The sequence below is a fragment of the Lissotriton vulgaris genome, chromosome 2_2 (genome assembly GCF_964263255.1).
Source record: "Lissotriton vulgaris chromosome 2_2, aLisVul1.2, whole genome shotgun sequence".
NCBI lineage: Eukaryota > Metazoa > Chordata > Amphibia > Caudata > Salamandridae > Lissotriton > Lissotriton vulgaris.
Window position 1 is genome coordinate 324,131,829 of NC_141688.1, and position 27,068 is coordinate 324,158,896.

Consider the following 27,068-nt stretch of genomic DNA (forward strand, 5'->3'; position numbering starts at 1 on the left):
TTTTATAGCACTGTTATCTTTAGGTGAATTGTTCTGTTTTTTGGAACTAGAGTTGGAGTTGGATAAATCAATAGAGTCTGTGTGAATTTCTTCGTATCTTAATCCTGGGGGTTCGCTTGAGGTTGACATCCCTGTCTCATAGATCTCGAACTCTGATATTGATTCAGGCTCGGATTCCGTTACCGTTCCCGGTATGTTTGTATTAGAGATGTTTGATTTAGGGTTTGTCTTAGAATTTAGGTTTAGATTGCTTGGGTCTTCTATATTGGCTGTGCTAGTTGTCACTATATTGCTCACATTTATCGATGATACTGCGTCGGCTGACTAGTCCGCTTCTTCATCCACTTGTATGCCCTCTTCAAAGAATTCTGTTTTATCTTTACAATCTTTGGAGTCTGAGTTTAATTTGGGGGTACATAAAGTTCTATTCTTGATGCCCGCCTCTGAAGTGCCTTGATGTTCACTTGAAATATCTAAAGTACTCTGGGATTTAGATATATTGTTTTCGTTGGTTTCTATTTCAACCGGGTTCTCACGATAGGTGGGCTCTTTAGAAACGGGACAGAATATTGTTGATATCCGCGGCTGGGATTCCTGTGACAACCCACTTGACTTAGCAGTTGACTTAAGATTTCTTATTGCCTGCAATCGCTTTGCTTTTTTGGCCTGTAGTTCCATTTTGGCCTGCGTCAGTTGGTATTCCGAACCATTTTCTTGTTCGTCGTCCTTATGTTTACTTTTTTCTTTTTCTTTGCCTGCATCGCTGGTCTTTTCTTTTTCTTTATCTTTCAATCGATCTTTTTCCTTCTCTTTCTCCTTTGTTTTTTCCCGGTTTTTATCCTTTTCTTCTTTGCTTTTTGCCCCCCCTGGTCTCAACCCGTCGTAACATATTTCTCTGGCCTTGCACTTCGGCCTCCGGAGTCTCCCGAGTGGTTACATCTTGTTGTAGGCTGGTAATGGTTTTGTCTTTGGCATTAAACTCGTGATGTTGGTTCTGTTTACTTGGACCAGCTCCGCTGTTCGATTCTTCGCCTTGTATCGTGCCTTGTATCGTGCCAGTGGCTGCCATATTAGACACACAACTGAGCTTCTGTCTCTCCTTTTTTTTTAGATTGTATTTGTGCTTATGCTTGTGCTTGAGTTGTACCGGAAAAATGAAAGCGATTGTCACAGTGGCCGCTGAATCCCTAGACCCCTTAGGGATATTAGAAGTATTAGGTGCCCTGTTCAAAGCTCCCCCAATTGCGGACAGTAATCCAGCGCGGCTTCGAAAAATCTTCCAAGCCGCCCAAGTCGTGGATGACGAAGACGCCCCCTGCATCCGTCTTTTCTTTTCCGGATTTTTTAAATGCAGTCGTGAAGTCGTGCAGTAAAATGCAGTATATATTATAGAATCAAGATTTTTTGAGAGCAAAGCAGCAAACAGCAGGTCGATAAATTGTTTAAGAAATTTAGGCAAACAGTTTTTGAGAATTCGCCTAGTCATTCAGTTAGCCATCTAGTATTTCTATTATTTTTTAATCAGTTTTAGCAATTTTTAGCAATTTTTTATAGCCGCACACAGTATACTCGCAGTATCACAGTATCATAGTATAGAACAATTTTTATTGTCTTCTGTTTTTTTTTTGTAATTATATCTTTTTTGTATTTTTCTTGTATTTTTTCTTGTCTTTTTGTCTTGGATTTTTTTTTTTGTTAGTCCCTCAAAAAGCTTTTCGGCCCCCTCTAGGCCAGTGATCTCACACACATACCTCTCTCCGCTTCTCGCCTGCTAGAGCTTTCTCACTGGCTTCTGACCTTTAGCTCCGTTGCTTCAGCCACGCAGTTCGTGTGCTTGTCTCTAACATTCAATGAGCCTCCTTGCCTCCCGTAGCAGGAACGAAGTTGGGCGGAGCCGGGTGAAGCCAGTAGCGTTAGGGAGAGTCTGGAGCCCGTCACTCGGCTATTCTCTCCCAGTACGACCCGCGGACAGCATGGATATTGTCGATGCTCTTCAGGAAAGTTTTCGTTTTCTTTTTCCGCTTTCAACAGCTATCAACATACATTCACCCCAGTACAGAGATCTGGGCCTAAATCCATAGTTTTTTTGCTCACCATGCCCAGACGTGGGTCCCTTGCTCACTTTGCCATTGGATTCAAGCTAGCCAGGCTGATGACGGCTGTAATGCCAGAAACCGGTCGCAGGATGTTTATTTCCGGTCCAGGGAAGACATGGCTTGGCAGTTTGGGATGGACTGTTCCCATGAGGCACAGGGTCAGACTGATTTGCATATGGCCATGTCTGAACTGAGGTGGCGGAGTTAGCTAAAGAATGATGATGGATTAAACCCAGATCAGTTGACTGGGGGTGAGTACTTGCAATGTTCAACACTCCGTCCATCATCCCCTTTGGTTTTTCCATCTTGTTTATGGCATCCATTTTGTCAGCTAGGTAATTCTTCCGTCTTCACTGCTGCTTGCCCTTCTATTCTGCTTGAGTCATCAGCTTTAGTAAACTCCTTCTATACTGAGTCAACGCAATGTACGTCCTGAGAAAAAGCCTGTAGCTGCTGAAATTCACCAGGTCTATTTCTGGCTGCTTTAAGCAGTTCTGTTCCCCCTCCCACTTTGCTGACTAAGTGATCTCCCAACTGCCCACGTTGGTCGGTAGTTATTCCTGTGTATGCTTGTACCTTCTATTTGTAACTACATGCTTACTCTGCAATAAACTCTGTATATAATCACCATGGTGAGTGTATTCAATGTACTACCTCAGGCAGCACTTGAGAGTGCTGTGTGGACGTAGTCCTACTCTGAGTGATTAGTAAACATGCTCTTTGAATTCCAGCTTCAGTGCCAATCTCTATTTTGTTGGTCAATGGACCCGTGGACAAGATAAGGGTGACCCCAGCACCAGTGTGCTCCTTAAAAAGCATATTTCCACAGTTTGGCACCCAACTAGAGGGGTCTCATCGGAGACGCGGACGTCCAAAGGAGTGGTCTTGAAGGAAGAGTGGAATGTTGCTGAGGAGACGTCCTGCATGAGGAGACCCTTGTCTTTGCAGCCAAAAAAAACCACTTTTATTTGCAGCGCTGGGACGCCCCTGGGTGGCCATCGCGCTATATAAATTCTCTTTCCATTTCATTCCATTCCAAAGGGATTTTTCCGGTTTTCTCGATTTGACCCTCCAGGTGGTGGCAGGTCCAGATTGAGGTATCCTTTGGCGTACATTTTTGCAGTGACCATGAGGTTTACCAAGAGATTGGCAGTTGGAAGTTGGAGACTCTTGTTTAGTAAGGTCTGAAGCAGCACTCTTGATTTGCTTGGCAAAGATTCTGGTTTTGTTTGATTTTTGTTTGATTTTTTTTTTGCAAAAGATAAAGGCAGGTAATGTGGAGGTTTTGCTCTACTTTTGAATATTTTAAAAAAATTATATTTTACGAAAACCTTGTAGCATGCCTGTTTCCAGCACACTCCGTGGGCTGTGTTGCCGTCTTGGAGGTACCAAAATGGATTTAGACAGAAGTCAGCCGGGTCCCCCAGAGGGGACACCTAATAGGCATATGTACATTAAATACGGTATTTCTTCCATAATGTATAGTACACTGTGGAACAAATATACAAAAAAGGATCCCGATCTCCAATGGCCAGTAAATAGGTCATTTGACTTTAAAAAGATTCAATATGTAGAACAGTGTTTGTTTAAAAGAAAAAGTCGACAAGATACGTTTGATTGTGTACAAATGCGGGAGAAAGAAGTGCAAGAGAGTGAGGAAAGAAGAAGCTATAGCAGAAAAAGAACAGCGTAAAACAATATATCAAAAAGCGTTGGAATTAAAAAATAAAGAGCTGAAGACAATAAAAGAAGACGGGGAGCAGCATTTAGCGGCAACTGGCCAGTACCCTATTAGGCGCCCCATTCAGCCTATACTTAATAAACCTCAGGATGATTTCATCTTGTTAGATCGACCTCTGCCCCTGTATACATTTCCCTCTGCCCCTGAGAAAGATCTTTCTGATGAAGACCATTTTACCGCAGACGAGAAAGACACAGATAAGCAAGATGGGAGGCAAACTCGCTCTACTTTGACGGTTGATGAAAAAGCCGATATCAGATTCACTGCTCGCAAAGAAGCTCGTGGGACTACTTCTGTTCCAGATCTTGTAGGGATGGTACAGCCGTGGAAAGATTTAGAGCAGGTATATTTTGCAGAGAAGTTTACCTGGGAAGTAATACTTGGTTTTTGAAACGTTTCTAAAAACTTAGAGCCCAAGGATATTAATTCTGAATATAAACAAATAAATGATGGAACTTTCCTGTTGTCAAATGTATCTGATCTAATTAGGCAAGTAGGCAATTTATGACCTGATACACTATGTTAAAAAGCGGATCAAAAATTAGCTAGTAAAGTTCAAACTGCTCAAACAGCTCAGACCCCAGCGCCAAAAGAAGAAGTTTTGGAAACAGCCAATGACCCTAATGATACTGTAGTTGCTGTGAGACTGATGAGTGAAGCTGCGCCTTTGTAAGTTCCTCCGAAGGGTACGGGAACAAGTGCTGATAAAGATTCAGATGATGCAAAGGGATATTTTGTCTATAATGGGGTCTATACTCCTTGGAGTAGAGCAGAAGTTATGGCTCTTAACGCTGCTTTGCCTGATCCGCGGAAAAATCCAGCCTCTTTCTATGCAGAAGTGGAAGGAGCTACTAGTTACTGCACTATGACCCTGCCAGATATTGATATTTTTTTGGGTCAAATTTCCCCCCCTGATATGTGGAGAACAATTCGGAAGGTAGACGATATAGCAGCTTATGGTGATACTTGGGTGCATTTAGAGGAAATAGATGTGGATACAGAGCCTGCTCAGAAACCGCAACAGTGATATTAGATCTTCCTAAAGCTTTTGCGACCAAGTTAAAAACTCTTATACCCCCTAAGAAAATAGAATGGACAACCTTAGCGTCTTGTAAACTGAAAGCGGATGAGTCTGTTTCTGATTTCTTTACACGATTTGAAAAAACATTCCATGATTTTAGTGGGCAGTCATTGGCAGATGTTCGTCGACAAATTTTTTGCTAACGATGCCAGAAATAGCTAGTCACCTTAAGGCCTGCGAAAGTTTGTGGTCTACATCTTCCCCAGTCTCCCTTTTGACTATTGCCCAGTATTAGGAGCATCAGGAATTGGAAACAAAAGGCAAAGAGGATAAGAAGGATAAGGATTTTTAATGACGCAAGTTTTGTTGGCTCAAGTATATTGTCCACCATTCAGAGGTAGTGCTAGAGGCAGACGTGCAGTATATAGCCCTGGTGAACCCCCTTTCTCTAGAGCAACATTGTCTTCGGATCAGTGTGCTTATTGCAAAGAGATTGGAAATTAGCGTCCTGAGTGCCCACTTTTGCGAGGTCAGCAGTATCAACAGGGTAGAGGAAGAATAAGAGGACGCCCAGGGAATTCAGGACAAGGGAGGAATAGGAAATCCTCTCACGTATGAGGTACAAGGAGCAAATTATTCTAATACGTTTGACAGACGGAATCAATATCAAATGTCAGATTATTCAGCTGATGGTCTTGGGGATTCTGATTATACATAGGAATGCCTAGGATGGGGTAAGGAACCGGTTGAGGTGCCAGTAGATCAGAAAGGTCCTTATGTTGATTGAAATGTTATGGGCTCAACGGATTGGTTTCTGGTTGATACATGAGCTGCTCCTAGTGCTCTGTCTAAAAAAATGGTTCCTAGGGCTCCCCTGTCTGGCGCAATAATAACATAGATAGGATTCGATGGGACACATACATCTAGCCCACTGTCACAGCCACTTGCATTGAGTCTTGATAAATTCACTGCAGAATGTTAATTTTTGCTTTCCTCCAACAAGCCGGATAACATTGTGGGTATCGATATGCTCAAATATTTTTGTGCTACAATACGTTGTTCCCCAGAAGGTGTGCCTGTTATTTTAAATGATAACTATCCAATGGTTGAGAGGTCTTGTCTCATTAAAGAGGGTATCGCTCTGGCATCCTTACCTAGTGGGCTACATCTATCCTACCAGTGCATATTCAAATAAAAGAAGATGCTTCATTGCCTCGACTGCCCCAATATAAATTATCTCGGGAAGGTGAAGAAGCATTGGTGCACATTGTTCAGTATTTGATCAAGGTGGGGGTTGAGGAAGAAGTCCCTAATACATTTGTAATAGCCCTATTCTTCCTATTTTGAAAAGAGACACGGATACTAAAATTTACAGATTTATGAGAGGTTAACAAAATGGTGGTGCCCCAATACCTGGTAGTCTCTGACATCACAACACTTCTTATTATGGTTCCTCCTACTGCCACTACATTTAGTCTCATTGATTTAAATAATGCATTTTTTTCAATACCTATTCATCCCGACAGCCGTTATTTGTTTGGCTTCACTTTGAATAATAGATCATACATAGGGCTCGAAAAATCCTAAAAATTGTACTAATCCTGCGGGACTAGTACCTTAAAAAATGTCCTCGACCTAACTGCAACCCACTTGACCTCCGTCTCTGAAAGCGGAGCAAATGTGACAAGATAACAAGATTTAAAGGCATCTTTATTGCTCACTAACTTTGTGAGCAATAAAAATGCCCTTAAATCTTGTTATCTTGTCACATTTGTTCCGTTTTCACAGACAGAGGACAAAAGATGGTTTGTTTTCCTACTCGCCAGAAAGGGCGAGTAGGACCTAAAAACAGCTCGACCTTGTTAAATTTAGCTCGACTATGCGAGCGGTCGAGTGGAATTTTCGAGCCCTGATACAGATTATGTAGAGCTCCACAAGGGTATACAGAGAGTCCTAGCATTTATAGCCAGGCATTGAAAAGGCAGCTTGATTCTTTTCCTGTGCAGAAAGGGGTGGCTCTTATCCAATATGTCGATGACGTCTTGTTGGCTGCTGATACCCCTGAACAGTGTAAAGAAGGAACACTGTCCTTGTTATCATTTCTTGCCTCAAATCATCACAAAGTCTCTCGGAAGAAATTGCAATTTTGTAGTCAGCAGGTTACCTATTTAGGTCACCTCCTGTCTAAGTAGGGACATGCACTCACACCAGATAGTATACAGACCATTTTAGACACTCCTGTGCCCCGTACTCAGGAGGATGTCCGCGCATTGTTTGGCCTTATTTCTTTTTGTAGACAGTGGATCCCCAGCTTTTCGTACATTATTAAACCCTTGTTGGCCCTTTTGACTAAAGACACTCCGATGCCTCTCCCATGGACTGCTGAAAGCCAAAATGCCTTTCAGCATCTACGTCAAGCCCTTTGTTCTGCACCAGTATTAGGAACTCCAGACTACACTAAGACTTTCACACTATGTACACGAGAGGGAAGGTTGTGCCCTCTCGGTTTTAACATAAACACACGGTGATAAACAACATCCTTGTGCATATTTCTCAGCTGTCCTTGATCCAGTTGCCCGCGCGCTGCCTGGTTGTTTTCAAGCAGTGGAGACAGCAGCTTTGTCTATACGTCAGAGTGAGGGAATAGTCTTGTTACATAGATTGTTTGTGTTAGTACCTCATTCAGTCGAAGCCTTGCGAAATCAAACGAAAACACAGCATCTGACTAGTGCCCGTTTGACAGGATATGAATTGACACTTTTGGCCCCTAATATAAAACAACACCTTTGCTGTAGTAAGAGCTGTATTATCTTTCCGAGAACTCACCTGTTCAGCGGATGCCATGCATGTGGGTAGCAGTGGGATGACTGGGAACATGTACTCCAGCGGGTAAATCATTGCCACAAAGGCCATGACTGACATGGATAATGCATTGTAATCGCGGGACTGCAGAACCACCTAATGAAGAGAAAAAGACAAGACTTAGCAGAAACCCAGTGGAAGAACGGTAAAGAGTCTTGCAGGTGAGAAGCGCAAAACATCTTGGATTCAATATCAGAGCAGTAAGGCAGACATGTCCCTATGATAATAGTTTAACCAGAGAGCAGAAATCACGGTGGGGAGTGATTATCATGCCTGCAACCAACAGAAGAGCAAAGAAAGGTTAATTATTGTTGCTAACAGGTCTGGTATATCATCTCATAAATTAAAAATGAATAGAAACAAGGTCCTAACTATAACTACCTACTGGTGACCACCAGATTCATATATATTATATATATATATTATATATATATATATATATATATATATATATATATATATATATATATATATATATATAAGTCATCACTCAATAGACCGAGACGAGCCGCAGCTCAATTCCTTTGAGCATGGTGATTTTTATTTCACAGCAACGTCAGTTGACCCGTGAGCAAGGAACAGCTAGCTCTGAAATGGGTCTGCTGTTTTTTGCTGTCAAATAAAAATCACCACGCTCAAAAGAATTGAGCTCAGCTCGTCTCTTTCTATCTGAAAGGACAAATGAGGAGAGATGTCTTTTGGTGTTATTCAAGGGGTTTGCCACCCCGATGCAAGCTTGTCATAATTGGCGGGAAAATTTGAATCTGCAACTTTGCAAGGAAAAAAATATATATATATATTTACTGAAAAAACCATAGGTTTCTGAGACGCTATAGTTAGTTGGACGTTTCACTCGTACAAAACCAGTGAAATTCAGCTGTTATAGTTTAAATATTTTTCATATATATGTATGCCAAAGTGTATTGAAGAATGAGTGGATGTACAAGTGCCTGAATGGATTATTTAGAAGGTGCGTGACTGACTGTATAAGTGAGTGATTGAACGGGTCTATTCAGTAAGACATGGGTTAGTGACTAAACTGTGTGAATGTCTGTATTAATCTGTCATTTGGTGTGTAAGCGGCTGCATGGGTTGGTGAGTAGCTACATAAGTGTCTACATGGGTTATTGATTGGTTGTCTAAGTATCTGTATGGGTGCCTGAGTGTCTGTGTGGCTGGGTGGGGGGTGGGGGGTGGGGGTGGTGACTTTGCGTAAATGTCTGAGTGGGTAATTCACTGGTTGTATGGATTCAAAAGTGCATCTGGGAAGGGCTGTGTGGGCGAGTGTGTGTATGGGTGTGGGTTGGTTAGTCAATCGATGTCTCAGTTGTATATGTGTGAGTAACTATATATGTTTTTAGTGCGCTATACAAGTATCAATGTAATTTTTTTTAGGGTAGTGCAGTGTTATTTGTATAGTGTAGGGGCTGTGTTTTAAGGTTCAGGATAGTGCTGTGGTGTTTGAGTAGTGTACAGGGTCGTACTGGGGGTAGATTTAGGGTTTAGGGTAGTGCAGAGGTGTTTGGGTAGTGTAGGGGGTCGTGCTGGGGTAGTGTTTAGGGTAGCGCACTGGTGATTGGGTAGTGTAGGGGGTCGTGCTGGGGGTAGTGTTTTAGGGTTTAGGGTAGAGCAGTGGTGTTTGGGTGGTGTAGGGGTCGTGCTGGGGGTAGATTTAGAGTTTAGGGTAGTGCAATAGTGTATGTGTAGTGTAGGGGGTAGTGCTGGGGTAGTGGTTTAGGGTTAGGGTAGTGCTGTGGTATATGTGTAGTGTAGGTGGTCGGTCTGGGTGTAGTTTTTTTAAGGTTTAGGGTAGCGCAGTGGTGTTTGGGTAGTGTAGGGGGGTCATGCTGGGGGTAGTGTTTTAGGGTTTAGGGTAGCGCAGTGGTGTTCGGGTAGTGTAGGGGGTCGTGCTGGGGGTAGATTTAAGGTTTAGGGTAGTGCAATTGTGTATGTGTAGTGTAGGGGTAGTGCTGGGGTAGTCTTTTAGGGTTTAGGGTAGTGCAGTGGTATGTGTGTTGTGTAGGGGGTCGTGCTGGGTGTAGTTTAGGGTAGTGCAGCGGTGTATGTGTAGTGTAGGGGGTCGTGCTGGGTGTAGTTTAGGGTAGTGCAGCGGTGTATGTGTAGTGTAGGGCGTAGTGTTTTAGGGTTTAGGGCAGTGCAGTGGTTTTTGGGTAGTGTAGGGGGTCACGCTGTGGGAAATGTTTATGGGTTTAGGGTATTGCAGTGGTGTTTGTGTGGTGTAGGGGTCATGCTGGGGATAGTGTTTTAGGGTTTAGGGAGGTGCAGTGGTGTTTGTGTAGTGTAGGGGTAGATTTAGGGTTTAGGGTAGTGCAGTGGTGTTTGAATGGTGTAGGGAGTCGTGCTGGGGTAGATTAAAGGTGTAGGGTAGTGCAATGGTGTTTGGGTGTGTAGAGGGTCATGCAGGGGTAGTGTTTTAGGGTTTAGGGTAGTGCAGTGGTGTTTGGGTAGTGTAGGGGTAGATTTAGGGTTTAGGGTAGTGCAGTGGTGTTTGTGTGGTGTAGGGGGTCGTGCTGGGGGTAGATTTAGGGCTTAGGATGCCTAATTGACTCCTGAGGCGGAAGCCGGGACCACGTGCTGTATGTAACGCTGTTTTCACTAAAGAGATTTTTTTAAAGCACTCACCTGATTTTTAATTTGCACGCAGCCTCACCCACCGCTCAGACGATTTAGGTGCTGACCGGGGGCGCTTTGGATGCACGGAAGACTGGCGCCATATTGGGGGCAATTGAGCAGGCAGCGGGCTAATTGTTTGCGCGCCAGAGGTAAAAATAATTGCCTCTATACGGCAGCGCAGGGGACGCGCCGAAGTTGCACCAAAGGCGCGCCTGGCCGGGACCAGGGGCCAGAATCCCTGCCAAATTCAATCCTAGAAGGCAATTCAGCAAACAGCAGCTATATGCACTGCGCCCCACTCCTAAGGAAAAATGTAAGCACAGTATTAATATGGAGAATCGCGACAAAAAAATGCATGTACTGTTCCTTTGCCGTATGTCGCCAGTTGAAGAGCAGAGGCAGGGGACAGATTAAACCTCGCCCTCATCAAATGCCAATCACTAGGGAAGCATAGGGTGGAGATCCACGACCATCTGGCAGATGGGCAGGTGGATGTTCTCTTTCTTACCGAGACTTGGCTCGATAACACTTCGACACCAGAAATCCTAGAAGCTCCCCCTCCCCGTGTATGAAATCAGTAGGATTGACAGGCCAACAGGGAGGGGGGGGGGAGGGATTTCAATCACGACTTTCAGTGCACCCTGGAGACCACTGACATTATGGATTGCGAATCAGGGTTCTTCTCGATCTCCGCATTCCATAATCATGCCGCAAACCTGATTGAGAACTTAATGCAGCCGGCCCTAAGGTATGAGAGATTTTTACTCTTGGGAGACTTGAACCTCCATTTCGATGAGCCCACCAGTGTGGTGGCGCAGGATATCCGTCAGGAACTAGTAGTAATCCAACTAACTCTGAAAATTGAACTACCGACCCACTGCCATGGCCATCTTCTCGATCCAATCTTCGAAAACTGGGAGATGCTGGCCATTGAACCCCCGATACCCGTGATCTGGTCTGACCACTACATGGTTTCATTTAAGGCGGCGGTACCTGAAACTACAACACAGGGTAAGATGGGAACCAAGAACAGACGCAGGAAATGGGCGAACTTCTCCACAGAGAAGTTCAACAAAGCCTTTGGCCAGGGTGGGCCCCCTGGGGGTCTGGGGATAGAGTCGGCCTGTGAGGCACTGGACAGGCGTATCTCAGAGGCACTGGACAGTATTACGCCCTGGTCACATAATGTACCATTGAGACAGACTAAATCTGCCCCATGGTTCAATGTTGATCTGCAGGGTAAGAAAGCAGAATGCAAACGGCTAGAGAGGCACTGAGGAGAAGCTTTTCTGAGAAAGAGAGGAACGAATATAAAGCTGGTCTTAAGACCTATCACTCCTTAATTAGAAAGACCCGGAAATCCTATTACTGCAGTAGGATCGGGGGAGCAGACAACTCTATGAAGGAACTGTTCTCAGATTACAAACAGATCTCAGACCTCTCGAGTACTGCGACCCCCATGACAGGGTCGGAGGAGTCATGCAATCAGGTGGCAGAGCTCTTTGCTCACAAGGTAGAAAGAATCTACTCATCCTTCCCAGACACTGCCAGGAAAGGCTGCAGTAGAGAGGGAACACCCACCAAGTCAGACTTAGACTACCTCAAAAGATTTAGAGTTCCACCTAGGGAGGCCTTATGCGGTATTGCGAGCAATATAAAATCAGGCTCCCCGAAAGACCCGGCATCGCCCAAAGCACTGAGAGGCAGTATAGAGATACTAGAGCCCTTTATCAGATATCTACTAGAGCTCTCTTTTAAGCAGTGGTGCTCCCCTTGAGGAGAAAGCCTAATATTAGCATGGAGCAACCTGAGAATTTGCGCCCCATCTCACTCCTACCGTATTTCGCAAAGATCACGGAAAAGGCCGTTAATAATCAACTGTCAGCCCATATTGAGGCAAATGGACTGCTCCATCACACCCAATCGGGTTTCCGTGCTCTCCACTCGACCGAGTCAGCACTACTGCTATCTATAGAGACCCTACGAAAATATGCGGACGAAAGCCAAACGGCGGCACTGATCTTGCTCAATCTCAGTGCCGCATTCGACACTGTGGCTCATCACACACTGCTACAGTGTCTGAAAAGGGGAGGAGTGGTGGGTAAAGCATGGGACTGGCTGGAGTCCTTTTTGTCAGATCGTAGTTTTCAAGTGACACAGTGGCCCTTCCAGTCCAAAGAGATCAGCCTGAAACAAGGAGTCCCACAGGGGTCCAGTCTTAGTCCGACCCTTTTTAACCTATATGTTGCACCTGTAGCAGAGATAACGGAAAAATGTGGGGTAGAGGTCGTGTCCTATCAGACGACACGCAACTGGTTGTGACCTTGACACAACCGAAAGAGCAGGCTGCCAACAATTCTCGTCTCGTGTCTGAAGCAACTTGCTGCTTGGATGGCAAATAATTGCCTCAAGCTCAACGGAAACAAGACAGAGGTTCTGATTGTGGGGAAGGCTCCAACAGTGTGGACCTCAGCATGGTGGCCTCCAGCGCTGGGCCCCCTACCCACTCCCAGCAATTCAGTGAGAAACCTGGGGGTATGGCTCGATAATAAAATCTCGTTCGAGCAGCAGATCAAACAGTTGGCAAGCATCTGCTTCGGCATTCTAAGGGTCCATGCCTTAATTACAACTGAACTATGGGAATGTCCTGTATTTGGGGGCCAGTGCCAAGCGCATACAGAGGCTGCAGAGCGCACAGAATGCGGCTGCCCGCCTGATCCTCATGCTGCCCAAGAGGGCCTTGTCTAAGAGAGCTCTCAAAACACTGCACTGGCTGCCTATTAGGGAGCGTGTGACATTTAAAGCCCTTTGTGTAGGCCACCGTATCTTACAGGGGAAAGGACCCACATATCTCAACAAACTGCTGAATCCTTACCACCCTACCCGACAGCTGATATCAAGCGGGACGGGGCAGGTTCAGATTCCTAAATTTAGCAGAGTGAGAATGGGAGGGCACTCCTTTCGTGTCATGGCAGCCCAACAGTGGAATAAACCCCCTCAGAAGCTCTGCATGGAAACGGCAGTCGGTATTCCACAAAGAGCTAAAAACCCACCTGTTTCCCAAAGACTAGGACCGGGCTACCGCCTGACCAGCCGCGAAGAACATGGAAGGAGTTGACGATGGCTTTTCTTTAGCGCGGGGACACACTAGCTAGTGTAACCAGGCGCTTTACAAATGTATTATTAATAATAATAATAATAAATAATAATAAATTAGGGTAGTGAAGTGGTGTTTGGGTAGTGTAGGGGGGCGTGCTGTGGGTAGGGTTTTAGGGTTAAGGGTAGTGCAATGGTGTTTGTGTACTGTAGGGTGTAGTGTTTTAGGGTTTAGGGTAGTGCAGTGGCGCTTGTGTAGTATAGGTGGTCTGCTGGGGTAGTGTAATATTGTTTAGGGAAGTGCAGTGGTGTTTGGGTAGTGTAGGGGATCATGCTGGGGTAGTGTTTTAGTGTTTATGGTAGCGTAGAGTAGTGGTGTTTGTGTACTGTAGGGGGTAGTGTTTTAGGGTTTAGGGTAGTGCAGTGGTGTTTGTGTAGTGTAGGGGTCGTGCTGGAGTAGTGTTTTAGGGTTAAGGGTAGTGCAGTAGTGTTTGGGTAGTATAGGGGGTCATGCTGGGGATAGTGCCTTAGGGTTAAGGGAAGTGCAGTGGTGTTTATGTAGTGTAGGGGATCATGCTGGTGTTAGTGTTTTAGGGTTAAGGGTAGTGCAGTAGTGTTTGAGTAGTGTAGGGGGTAGTGCTCACCAGGGAGTTCACTGGAAGTCTACTGCTGGTATTGAAAGTGATTGTTCAGTCTGCATGTCAGAATGTTCTAATTAAATAGAAGAGGATTTGAGATCTTAAACATGCCCTAATTTTTCTTTCTACAGCACTAACCATAATTTCTATGACTAAATGAATCCCCTCATTTTGTTCCTTTTTAACTTAAATGTTTTAAGTGTTACCACTTTATTCCATCAAGACGGCTTCAGGTGTGCCGTAATGTTGTCAATAGTAAGACTGTTAGCACTCTAGTTGTTCTTTAGAATACTCTAGGAGGCTGCAGTAGAACACAAAGGAATCAACTGACAGTCTCTGTCCTTGTTGGATGTACATCTTTTATTGAGAATGTCAGACTTCATTCTCACATGACTGAGAAAGATAATGTGAATTTAAAGAAAATATGCTCTCCTTTTAGCTTCTGGAGCACCTTCCAAACCTCTATGGGAGTCAAGTCAAGTCAAGTCAAAGAATTTATATAGCGCACTACATACCCAGAGAGTCTCAAGGCGCTTAAGAAGGGGAGGGGAGTTACTTGTCAAATATCCACGTTTTAAGTTGCTTTCTGAATGCTAGGTGGTTCTGGGTAAGGCGAAGGTAAGTGGGAATAGAGTTCCAGGTTTTAGCTGCCAGGTAGGAGAAGGATCTACCTCCCATGGTGGTCTTGTTGATGCGAGGTACAGTGGCAAGGACTTGGGTGGAAGATCGAAGTTGGCGGGAGGGGGTGTAGAAGGACAGTCGTGAGTTGAGGCATTCTGGTCCGATTTCGTAGAGTGCTTTGTGTGCGTGGATTAGGAGCCGGAAAGTGATCCTCTTATTGACGGGAAGCCAGTGGAGGTTTTTCAGGTGGCCAGAGATATGTTCTTTGCGCGGGATGTCTAATATGAGCCTGGCAGAGGCGTTTTGGATTCGTTGGAGTTTTCTGGAGTTTAGCGGTAGTCCCGGCGTATAGGGTGTTTCCGTAGTCCAGGCGGCTCGTGACCAGTGCGTGGGTGACCGTTTTTCTAGTTTCGGTGGGGATCCAACGAAATGTTTTTTTGAGCATGCGAAGAATGTTGAAGCAGGATGAGGAGACGGCGTTGACTTGTCTGTTCATTGAAAGTGAGGAATCCAGGATGACGCCCAGGTTCCGTGCGTGGTCTGTTGGGATGGGTGCTTTTCCAAGGGCTTCTGGCCACCAGGAGTCGTCCCAAGCGGAGGGGGAGGAACCTAAGATGAGGACTTCTGTTTTATCAGAGTTCAGTTTCAGACGGCTGTGTTTCATCCATTCGGCTACTTCTTTCATTCCTTCATGTAGGTTGGTTTTGGCGGTGCTAGGGTCATTGGTGAGTGATAGGATCAGTTGAGTGTCATCCGCGTAGGAGATGATGTTTAGGTTGTGTTGGCGGGCGATGGTCGCGAGGGGGCTCATGTATACGTTGAAAAGGGTGGGGCTGAGTGAAGATCCTTGTGGTACGCCGCAGATGACTTCAGTGGCCTCTGACTTGAATGGTGGGAGGCGGACTTTCTGGGTTCTTCCGGTGAGGAACGAGGTGATCCATTCCAGTGCTTTTCCTTGGATTCCGATGTTTCTGAGTCGCTGTAGAAGGGTGCTATGGCAGACTGTGTCAAAGGCTGCAGAGAGGTCGAGGAGGATGAGGGCGACTGTGTCTCCATTGTCCAATAGGGTTCGAATGTCGTCTGTTGCTGCGATGAGGGCGGTCTCAGTGCTGTGTTTTGCTCGGAAGCCGGACTGTGAGGAGTCGAGGGATTTGTTGGCTTCGAGGAAGGCGGCGAGCTGGTTGTTGACAGCTTTCTCGATGACTTTGGCCGGGAATGGAAGGAGCGAGATAGGGCGGTAGTTTTTGAGTTCGGTGGGGTCAGCTGTGGGTTTCTTCAGGAGGGCGCAGAGTTCAGCGTGTTTCCAGCTTTCCGGGAAGGTGGCGGATTTGAAGGAGCAGTTGATGACGTCTCGGAGGTGCGGTGCTATGATGGAGTCTGCTTTGTTGAAGATGTGGTGAGGGCATGGGTCTGTGGGGGAACCTGAGTGGATGGAGTTCATCAGGCGGATGGTATCCTCAGTGGAGATTGTGTTCCAGTCATTGAGGATGTTTGAGGGGGGTGAAGGTCCAGCAGATGGTTGGGTGGGTTGGTTGTCGAAGCTGTTGTGGATGTCTGCAATTTTGTTGTGGAAGAATGAAGCTAGGGAGTCGCAGAGGGTTTGAGAGGGGGTGATGTCGTTAGAGTTGGCCGAGGGATTGGTAAATTCCTTGCCGATGTTGAAAAGTTCCTTGCTGTTGTGGGCGTTGTTATCTAGTCGTTCCTTGAAGGCGGTTTTCTTGGCCTTTCGGATCAGTTGATGGTGTATGCGGGTGGCGTTTTTGAAGTCATCCTTGGTGCTGGTGGTTGGGTCTTTTTTCCAGGCCTTCTCAAGGGAGCGGCAGAGTTTCTTGGATTTCTTAAGATCATCGTTGAACCATGAGGCCTTCTTGCTGCCAAGTTTGCTTTGTCGTTTTTTCAGTGGTGCTAGGATGTCGGCGCTGTTGGATAGCCAAAGGGTGAGGTTGGTGGCGGCTTGGTCGGGGTTAGATGAATGGGCTGGGGGGTTTAGCAGAAGCGATGAGGAGATCTGGTCGATGGTGATTTTGTTCCAGTTTCTTTGCAGAGTTGGTTGGGGGTGGTTGTTGGGTTTGGGCTTGTTGTAGGTGAAGTGAACGCAGCTGTGGTCAGTCCAAAGGAGCTTCGTGGTGTGGCTGAAGGAGACATGATTGCTGGAGGTGAAGATAGGGTCGAGGGTGTGACCTGCGATGTGGGTGGGGGAAGTGACCAGTTGTTTAAGTCCGAGGTTGGCGAGGTTGTCCAGCAGGGTGGTGGAGTTGCGGTCGTTGTTCTTTTCAAGGTGAAAGTTGAGGTCTCCTAGAAGGATGTAATCTTTGGAGGGGAGCGCGTGTGGAGTGATGAAGTCCGTGATGTCCTCACTAAATTGTGCGCGGGGTCCTGGGGGCCTGTAGAGGAGGGTGCCTCTAAGTGTGGTCGTGGGGTCGATGTGGATCTGGAAGTGAAGGTGTTCAGAGTTGGCGAGGTTGACGTCAGAGCTGGTTGAGATATGGATGGATTTCTTGTGGACGATAGCGATTCCTCCTCCTGTGTGGCCGGTACGGTCCTTGCGTATGATCTTATAATCTTCTGGGATGGCAATGGTGATGTCTGGGGCTGAGGAGGCGTTCATCCATGTTTCTGTTAGGAAGGCGACGTCCGGAGAGATGGTGTCTAGTCGATTCCATAGGTCAATGGCGTGCCTATGGACCGAGCGGGTGTTGAGCAAGATGCATTGTAGGTGGTTGGTGTCGGGAATCTGAGGTGTGATCGTAGCGGAGTGGTAGATGTTGCAGAGGAATTTGCAGGAGTAGCATGAGAAAGGTCCATGGGTGTGTCCAGGAGCGGCTTGGACGCAGTTCGGGGGACGGCCTGGGTTAAGGGCTAGGAGGGTGGTGGCATCGTAGGTAATGCGGGAGGGCTGGGAAATGCGAGGGCCAGGGGCTCTGGCGCTGGGCGCGGTCCAGGCGCGGACGGGCGTAGACGGGCTTACCTTTGGCGCACCTTCGGCGTGGCTGGGGCGCGAACGCTGCGCGTGAACGCTGCACGCGGGAACTACTGTCATATATGGATAGTGGAGGGGGAGGGGCGAGGGCGGCTCAGCTGGGAGGCGGGGCGGGTTTACAATGAGCAGCACAACAACAAACAAAATGGCAGCGGAGCGCTGGGGGATAACGCGCTAACACAGACAAAGTTACACTGGCACAATATTATGCAAATCAAAACAGAGCAAAAGCGGCGCGTTTAAATGCAGCAATGTGAAAAGCGGCAAGCGAGGCAGAGTGCAGGCAATGAAAGCGAGGAAGCGCTGCACAACGATACCAGTCACAGGGGAGCGACCACTCGGCTCGAGAGCTGAGAGGGAGCACAGCGCTTAGTGGAATTGGAGCGCTGGAAGTAGTCTGTGGGAGGGCGGCTCAGCTGGGAGGCGGGGCGGGTTTACAATGAGCAGCACAACAACAAACAAAATGGCAGCGGAGCGCTGGGGGATAACGTGCTAACACAGACAAAGTTACACTGGCACAATATTATGCAAATCAAAACAGAGCAAAAGCGGCGCGTTTAAATCGAGCAATGTGAAAAGCGGCAAGCGAGGCAGATTGCAGGCAATGAAAGCGAGGAAGCGCTGCACAACGATACCAGTCACAGGGGAGCGACCACTCGGCTCGAGAGCTGAGAGCGAGTGCATGAGAAAATAGTTTTCTCTCAAACATGATTCATGATATCCCAGTAGAAGGCTTTTCCCAAGGTAAAATCACCTTAGAACACACCACAATTCCTAAAATTAGAATGGCACCATCAACAAATTAATTCTAATGTAACTAAAGTCTGCTATTACCTTTTATAGTTCTCCTATTGGCGACCCTCAAAACCTTCTATTCACTACAATCATTTCAATGGGGTGCTATCATGTATATTGGTCCCAAGATGGCTGCCAGCAATTCCAGGATGAAGTGCTGACAGCCAATCAGATCTCACGATGTATTGTGTGGTTAGGCTCTGGCCAGATATCGATATTTTTTTATTTTTGAATTTCTTAGATACTACCGAACGGATTTACACCATTTAAAAGAAAGGGGCGCTTTCTGAACCAAGGCTAACTTTTTGCCAAATTTGGTGTAATTCCGTTCAGCAGTTCGGGCAGTAGCTGGGTCTAAAGTTTCCTATGGGAAATTGCATGGGGAAAACAGGTTACAGGGACGTTCCAGTTAGGCTCCGATTTCAATCATACAAAACCATTGAAATTCAGCAGTTATAGTTACTTGAGCTAACTATAACTTACGCCCTCACAACGCACTGCTTGTGACCTCACATATTGCGTCACGCAAGACATGGTCAATTACATCACTGATGACTTCATCCTGTGAATGAAAGTTTTTCGTAAATGTTTCTGAGACTTAAAGATATATATACTAAGCTACACAAGTTAAACTACTATTCTGTGTGTGCTAGTAATTAGTCATACTATTTGGAACATATCTCATCTGAGTGGCTCTCTGTCTGTATCACTGTGTGAGTGGATGTCTGAGTGCCTGTATGGGTGTGTGAGTATCTGTATGGACATGTTAGTGGGTATGTGTGTAGCAGTATGGGTGAGTTAGTGGCGGTTTGAGAGGGTGTTTTGATAACTTGGTGGGCATGTGACTGGCTCAAGGAGTGAGTGGTCGTATGAGTGCTTGTAGGAATGAGTGAAAGGGTATGGACGTAGTTGTGTGTGAGTAGTTGTATGGGTGTATCAATAGGTCTGTTGAGATGCTGTATGGGTGAGTGGCTGGCGGTCTGAGGGATTATATGATTGGTTAAGTGGGTGTGCGGGTAGCTGGATGGGTGAGTGTATGGCTGTGTAAGTTGTTGTATGTGTAAATGACTGTATGAGTAACTGTATGAGTGAGTGGTTGTGGGAGTAGCTAAGTGAGGAGGTATGTGAGTGTTTCCATGGATAAGTGCGTGGGTGTGTGAAAAGTTGTATAGACATGTTAACAGGTATGTGAAGGCTTCTGTGGGTGGGTGAATTAGTGTATGAGAGACTGTATGGGGGTGTTCTATGGCTGATGTCATGAGTGATGTAATGTGAGATGTCATGACTGATGTCACTGACCATGTCATGAGTAATGTAATATGCGAGGTCCTAAGCAGTGCTTTGCAGGGGTGAATGCCACAGTTAGCCAAGGTAACTAACTGCTGAATTGCTACGGTTTTGTACGAGTGAAATTTGAGCCTAATTAGAACGTCCCTGTAACCTTTGCTTTTTTCAGTGAATTTCTAAGATTTATTGAAATTCGATTACCTAACTAGTGGAGAACGGGCAGGGCTCCCTTGAGCGCTAAGCAATCCTGCTGTATTGGGCTTATTTTAGGTAACAAGAGGGGTTCTTGGCCCTCCAGGAACTTCAGCATCTAAGGGGACTTTGTCTACCAACCAGTTGTGTACCAGGGGGGCTCTTTGCAGAGGTGCCTTCGATGACTTCCTCTGGGGCTGGCCTCATTGAATAAAAAAAAAAAAAAAAAAGTGTATTAGGGAAGTAGGGCTGATTTCAGCCCCGTGGACCCCATTCCCCTGGGCTCAGTCATTTTATTTAAATGCCATTATTATTTGGAGAGGGGGCCGTGGTGGACCCCCTACCTAGGCAAATTTCAGGGCCAAGCAACTCAATCTCCCGGGGCCTGGACATTTAGAAATGGAGGAGGGGGCTGCGCGGTCCCCTTCCCGGTCTGTTTTCGGCCCCAGGGACCCCATATCCCGGGGCCTGGCCATTTGTCCTGGGTGCCCCCAGCGACGAGGCTCCCCACCTCCTGCAAAAGCCGGCATTGCTTTCAGACACAGGAAGCTGCTAAAGATGCAGCTCCCTGTGTCTGCAGCCATTCATCTGTTTCCCTGCTCCCTTGACAGCAGGCAGAGAAAAATACAAATGCTCTCGCTTGCGGTGTGTTTGCTGTGGCTTGACGGGAGCAGTTAAAGCTCCCTCTAAGTCACAGCAAACAGCTATGCCCGGCATAGCAGGAGCCAGCCCTGGTGGGGTGGCACTTCCCAGGGCCATATATGGCTCTAGGAGGAGGCCCCACTCCTTTGTGGTAGTAGGGCCTGCTTTGAGAACATGACGGTCCCCGGGGCCTAAAATGGCTCCACCCTTTTAAAAAATAGAATTTTGCCTGAGGGAGGTGGTGGCCCTGGGGATCAGAGAGGGATCCGTAACACCCCTCTGATGACACATATAATACCCCTGGAGAGGTGGTGGTCCCCACGGCCCGGAGGGATCTGCGAGCCCCTCCCCACCCCGGATTAATTTAGTTTTAGCCGCAGGGAGGTGGCAGCCCCCAGAGCAAGTGAGGAGGGGGGTTAGAAGCCAGTGAGGCTTGCCCCCCTATTTCTTTTCATTATTAATGGTTGCATGTCCCCAGAACCTTGGCCCACCCGGGGACTAAACAAAAAGAAGCACAGGCGCACTCACTTATTACCCTCACCACCCACAGGAGTCGTGGCTCAAGCGTGACTCCGCCAATTTTATTTAATGCTTTTTTTGCCATGTGGGCCATTTGTTTGAAATAATGTACCCAGTACTGCTAACCAACATTTGCTTTCTGTCGTGCCATAACATCTACACAGTAATGTTTTGTAAATGTATGTGATGTAGTCCCTGAAGCTGCTTTACATTTGTCAGCTATTGAAATATTCCCTCGAAATGCCATAGAACCCCTTTTTTGCAGGTAGGGTGGGCTTTTGGTGGGAAAGGACGAGCTCTTTTACCTTTAGCATAGCAGATGTGGATACATATTGCTATCCAATGAGCAATACCGGATTTGGAAATTGCTTTACCTTTATGTGGTTCTGAGAATGTCACGAATGGTTGTTGAGTCTTCCTAAATGTTTGCATTCTATATACATAGTACATTAAGGCTTTTATAATACCCAATGTGTGTAACGCTCTTTCTGCTACAGGCAATTCAATGGATTGACCCATGTGAAATTGCGATGCCACCTTAGGTAGAAATGTAGGATTCGTTTTTAAGACTATTTTGTCTTTATGTACTTGGAAAAAAGGTTCTTTTAAAGTTAGTGATTGCAAAAGGAAAATCAAGTATTCATGATAAAAAAAACATTTGAAGGACATTTGTGCAATGGTTCAAATGGTGGACCCATTAACCTTGTTTGCACAATATTAAGGTTCCACACACGTGTGGGTGGAGCTCCAAGTAGAATAACTCCTTTAATGCCTTGTAGAATAGCCTTAATCACAGGAATTCTGAATATACACCTGTGTTCTCTATTTTGAAGGTGTGCAGCAAAGGCTGAATATGTATTTTTATAGAAGTAAAAGCTAATTCTGCAACTTGTAAATTAAGCTGGTAACAATATTTTGTGGCGATACATTTAGTGGAACAATATCTTTTGAGTGACAATTAAAAAAATATTTTTCATTTTGCTGCATAGCATGCCCGTGGTGTGGGCCTTCTCGTTCTTTTAAGATAACAATACATTGGTCTGGTAGATTTAGGTATCCAAATTCGAAGACCTAAGGAGACAAATTGCAAGATTGAGTGATTTGGGAGTCTTACTGCTCATAGTTTCTGAGTGAGGGGGGTTCTGTCTGCTGGGTAGTAGTTGATGTGGGACTACTGATAACTCGAATAGTGTTGTGTATCATGGTTGTCTGGCCCATGTGGGAGCAACTAGGATGAGTGTCAGGGAAGGCTGCCACGATTTGTGAATTACAAATAGAAGCAGGGGGAGAGGTGGAAAAGTGTAACCAAAAATCCCTGACTAATTTATCCATCCTGCATTGCCCTTGGAGTGTGGGCGATGTAACCAGGAGCCGAAGTTTTGGCATTTTGTGTTCTGTGATTTTGCAAATAGTTCGCTGCCTGGTTGTCCCCATTGTTGGAAAAATGGGTGTAAGACTTGTATATTGAGTTCCCACTCGTGGATTGGCTGGCATGTCCTGCGGAGGAGAGACGCCAAGTTATTGTCTAATCCTGAATGTATTATGCACACAAATGAACGTTGTATTGTAGAGCAAACTTCCAGATTTTCTGCGCTAGGAGAGACAACTGTGGTGATCTGGTCCATCCCTGTTTTTGCAGATAATACGTGGCAGTCATGTTGTCTGTTTTGATTAAGACTACTTTGCTTATAAGGTGAGGAAGGAATGCTTTTATCCTTAGATAAACCGCTAGCAGCTCTAGGAGACTGATATGTAGAAGGGACTGACTGTGTCCTGTGCGAATGTACAGTCATTTTCTGTGAGAGCGCTCCCTGTCCAGTCATTGATGCATCTGTTATGATCGTTTGCGAAACTGGGTCTATAAGAACAAGTTACTTACCTTCGGTAACGATATATCTGTAAGAAACATTAGTTAGTGTTAGATTCCTTACCTTAGAATATCCCCAGGCGTCAGTCTGGATCCGGAAACTTTTGCGTAGCAGTACCCCTGCGCGTCGGTAGGCGTCGTCTGCAGGCGTCCCCTGCGGCTCCGCGTCCGTCGTCGGCGTCGTGCGCCGTGATGACGTCGCTGGAGTACATAGACGCCGCCTCCGCGCGCTGACGTCAGTTCTTTGCACACAGCATTTCCGCGCCAGGAGACGCAGAGCCATGAGAGAACCAACACTGGTGCCATGTAAAAAACTAGGGCCCTGAAAGGGATGACCTTAACCCTAGGTATCAGTTCGCAGAACGGGGAGGATGGGTGGGTTCGGTAAGGAATCTAACACTAACTAATGTTTCTTACAGATATATCGTTACCGAAGGTAAGTAACTTGTTCATCTGAAAGAAACACGTTAGTGTTAGATTCCTTACCTTAGAATACATACCCCAGCAATACCAACCCCGGTGGTGGGTCTGCGAACCAATACAATACTACACCAGAAAGTCCTGGAGGACAGAACGGCCAAAGAAGCCATCCCTCCGGACTTGACTGTCCAGGCAGTAGTGCCTCGCAAAGGTGTGCAGCGAGGCCCACGTAGCCGCTTGGCAAATGTCCTGCAAGGGGACTCCCCGGCCCAGGGCAGTAGTAGCCGCCGTGGCCCGAGTGGAATGGGCCCTCAGCCCAACAGGAGGCTCCTTCCGAGCCAAAGAGTAGCACGCTTTGATGCAGAGGACGACCCATCGAGAGATGGTTCGTTTACAGACCGCCCGTCCCTTCTTCGCACCCACGTAGCCAACAAACAGTTGGTCATCCACCCGGAACTGGCGTGTGCGATCCATGTAAAATGAAAGCGCACGTTTTGGGTCCAGACGATGGAGCCGCTCTTCATCCTTTGAAGGATGCGTAGGCGGGAAGAAGGAAGGGAGGGTGATGGACTGCCCGATGTGAAAGGCCGAAACAACCTTGGGCAGGAAAGAAGGTCTAGTCCTCAGAACCACCTTGTCAGGATGAATGGACAGGAAAGGAGGTTGGACAGATAGAGCCTGGAGCTCACTCACCCTCCTGGCAGAGGTGATGGCAACCAGGAAAGCCGTCTTTAAAGTCAGGAGACGGAGAGGACAAGAATGAAGGGGCTCAAAGGGAGCACACATCAGAAAAGTTAGAACCAGGTTCAAATCCCACTGAGGCATCACAAACGGAACAGGTGGAAACATGTGAGTGATGCCTTTCAAGAATCGAGTTACAATCGGGGATTTGAACAAAGAAGGCTGATCAGGAAGCCTCAAGAAGGCTGAAAGGGCAGAAAGGTAGCCCTTGATAGTGCCCAGAGCAGAGCCCTGCTGGGCAAGAGAAAGAAGAAACAGAAGAACCTCCGAAAGAGGGGCAGAAAGAGGATCCACAGCCTTTGCTGTGCACCATGCCACAAATCTGTTCCACCGACAGGCGTATACCGACTTAGTGGAGGGACGCCTGGCTGCCAGAATAACATCACAGACTTCAGGAGGCAAGTCAAATGGCCTCAACTGCCGCCGCTCAATCTCCAAGCATGGAGGTGGAGACTGGACAGGTTCGGGTGGAGAACCGTCCCCTGCTGCTGCGACAGAAGGTCCTCCTGAAGGGGCAGGCGGATCGGGGGACCGACTGACATGCTGAGTAGCTCGGGATACCAATATCTTCGAGCCCAGTCCGGAGCCACAAGGATAACTTGGGCCCGGTCGCGCCTGATCTTCTTCAGCACTCTGGGCAGAAGTGGTATAGGCGGAAAGGCGTATAACAGACCGCAACTCCACTCGCGCCGAAAGGCGTCGCCGTGCGAGTGCCGTCTTGGAAACTCCAACGCGCAGAACTGATGACATTGCGCGTTCTCTTCTGTGGCGAATAGATCTAACCAAGGCTCTCCCCATTGCAGAAAGATGCCTTGCGCCACGTCCGAGTTCAGACGCCATTCGTGATCCATCGAGCACCGACGGCTGAGTTCGTCCGCCCTGGCGTTCAGAGAACCTGCCAGGTGTTGAACCGTCAGAGTCACGCCCTGACGTTCCAGCCATTGCCAGAGGCGCAGAGCCTCCTGGCAAAGGGTCCACGACCCTACTCCGCCCTGTTTGTTGCAGTACCACATGGCGGTGGTGTTGTCGGTGAACACCTGCACCACACTCCCGTTGACAAAGGGGAGGAATGCCTTCAGTGCCAGACGAATCGCCCGCAGCTCCAACAGGTTGATATGGAGCCGGGACTCCGCCGGAGACCAGATGCCTCTGATCTCTGCCTCTCCCAAGTGGCCACCCCAGCCCTGGAGGGACGCGTCCGTCACGACAACGTGCTCCGGTTGGGGAAGGGAGAGGGACTTGCCCCTGACCCAATCGCGGTCCGTAAGCCACCACTGCAGTTGTCTCGCAGTGCCCTCCGAGATCAAGACGTGGTCGGACAAGTTGCCCTGATGCTGGGCCCACTGAAACTTCAGGTCCCACTGCAGAGCCCGCATCCGCCACCGGGCGTGATGCACCAGAAGGATGCAGGAAGCCATCAGTCCCAGCAGCCGCAGCGTCAACCTGACCGAAACCCGGGATAACGGCTGAAAGATGGGAATCAAAGCCTGAATATCCCGAACCCGCCGTTCCGGGGGATAAACCCGAAACTGCGCCGAGTCCAGAACCGCTCCGATGAAAAGGAGCTTTTGAGAGGGACACAGGTGTGATTTCGGCACATTTATGGAGAACCCCAGGTCGTGCAAGAGGTCTGCCGTCATCTGAAGGTGGTGGACGACTGTCTGGGGCGAGCCCGCCTTCAACAACCAGTCGTCTAGGTAGGGGAAGACTGAAACCCCTAACCTGCGCAGATGGGCTGCGACCACCGCCATCACCTTTGTGAACACCCGTGGGGCGCTGGTAAGGCCGAAGGGGAGCACGATAAACTGAAAGTGCTCCAGGCCTACCGTGAACCGCAGGTAACGCCGGTGGGCCGGCAGTACGGGGATGTGAAAATAGGCGTCCTGCAAGTCCAACGCTACCATCCAGTCTTGTGGGTCTAGAGCAGCCAAGACCTGAGCTAACGTCAACATCTTGAACTTCTCCTTCCGGAGGAAGCCGTTGACGTTCCTTAGATCCAAGATAGGACGTAGGCCCCCCTTGTCCTTCTTGGGCACCAGAAAGTAGTGGGAATAGCAACCACGCCCTACTTCTGGCCCAGGAACGCGCTCGATGGCCCCCTTGGACAAGAGGGCCGTAACTTCCTCCTGCAGAAGTGTCAAGTGGTCCCCCGACACACGGTGGTTCTGCGGTGGCATGGCTGGAGGAGAGGTCTCGAAGGGGAGGGAGTAGCCCCTTCGGACGATTTGCAGCACCCACCTGTCCGAAGTGATCGTGCGCCAGTGAGCGTGGTGATGGCGAACCCTGCTACCCACTGGCGTCACATGGGGCCGAAAGCACGGACTAGGAGGATTTTGGGGTAGATGCTGCGGGGGAAGGTGTGGTCTGACCCCGCCGTTGTCCCCGACCGCCACCACGGCGGTTTCCACGGCCGCCACCGCGTTGGAAGGATTGTTGCGGCGCGTGGCTGGCAGCACGTGTGGGGGCGCCCCTTCCTTGGCCACGAAAGGGACGAAACGAACCCGGTTGCTGACGCTGGGTCGAGAGACCCAAGGACTTGGCCGTGACCCTGGAGTCCTTGAAGCGTTCCAGCGCGTGGTCCGCTTTGTCACCGAACAGGTGACAGCCATCAAACGGCATGTCCATCAGGGTATTCTGGACATCAGCCGAAAAATTGGCGGATCTCAGCCAGGCGTGGCGACGAATCGCCACCGTCGTAGACATAGCTCTGCCCAGCGAGTCGGTCGTATCCAGACCACACCGAATTGAATATTTCGCTGCATCTCGGCCCTCAGCCACAGCCTGACCGAGCTTTGCCCGCACCTCCATGGGGCATTCTGGCAGCAGCTCCGCGACCGTATCCCACACAGAGTGGGTGTAGCGGCCCAAGAGGCAGGCGGTGTTGCAAGACCGCAGGCCCAAACTAATGGACGAGAA

The 27,068-nt window shown here is 47.7% G+C and overlaps 1 protein-coding gene across 2 annotated transcripts in view; it reads right to left on the minus strand.

Moving 5' to 3' along the window:
* MADD (MAP kinase activating death domain) overlaps nucleotides 1–27,068 on the minus strand; it is a 956,601-nt gene that overhangs the window by 667,585 nt on the left and 261,948 nt on the right. For both annotated transcript variants that reach the window (XM_086959712.1, XM_086959713.1), the window contains exon 5: nucleotides 7,685–7,816. In XM_086959712.1, the coding sequence (XP_086815838.1) occupies nucleotides 7,685–7,816 (132 nt within the window). The remainder of the gene's footprint in view (nucleotides 1–7,684; nucleotides 7,817–27,068) is intronic.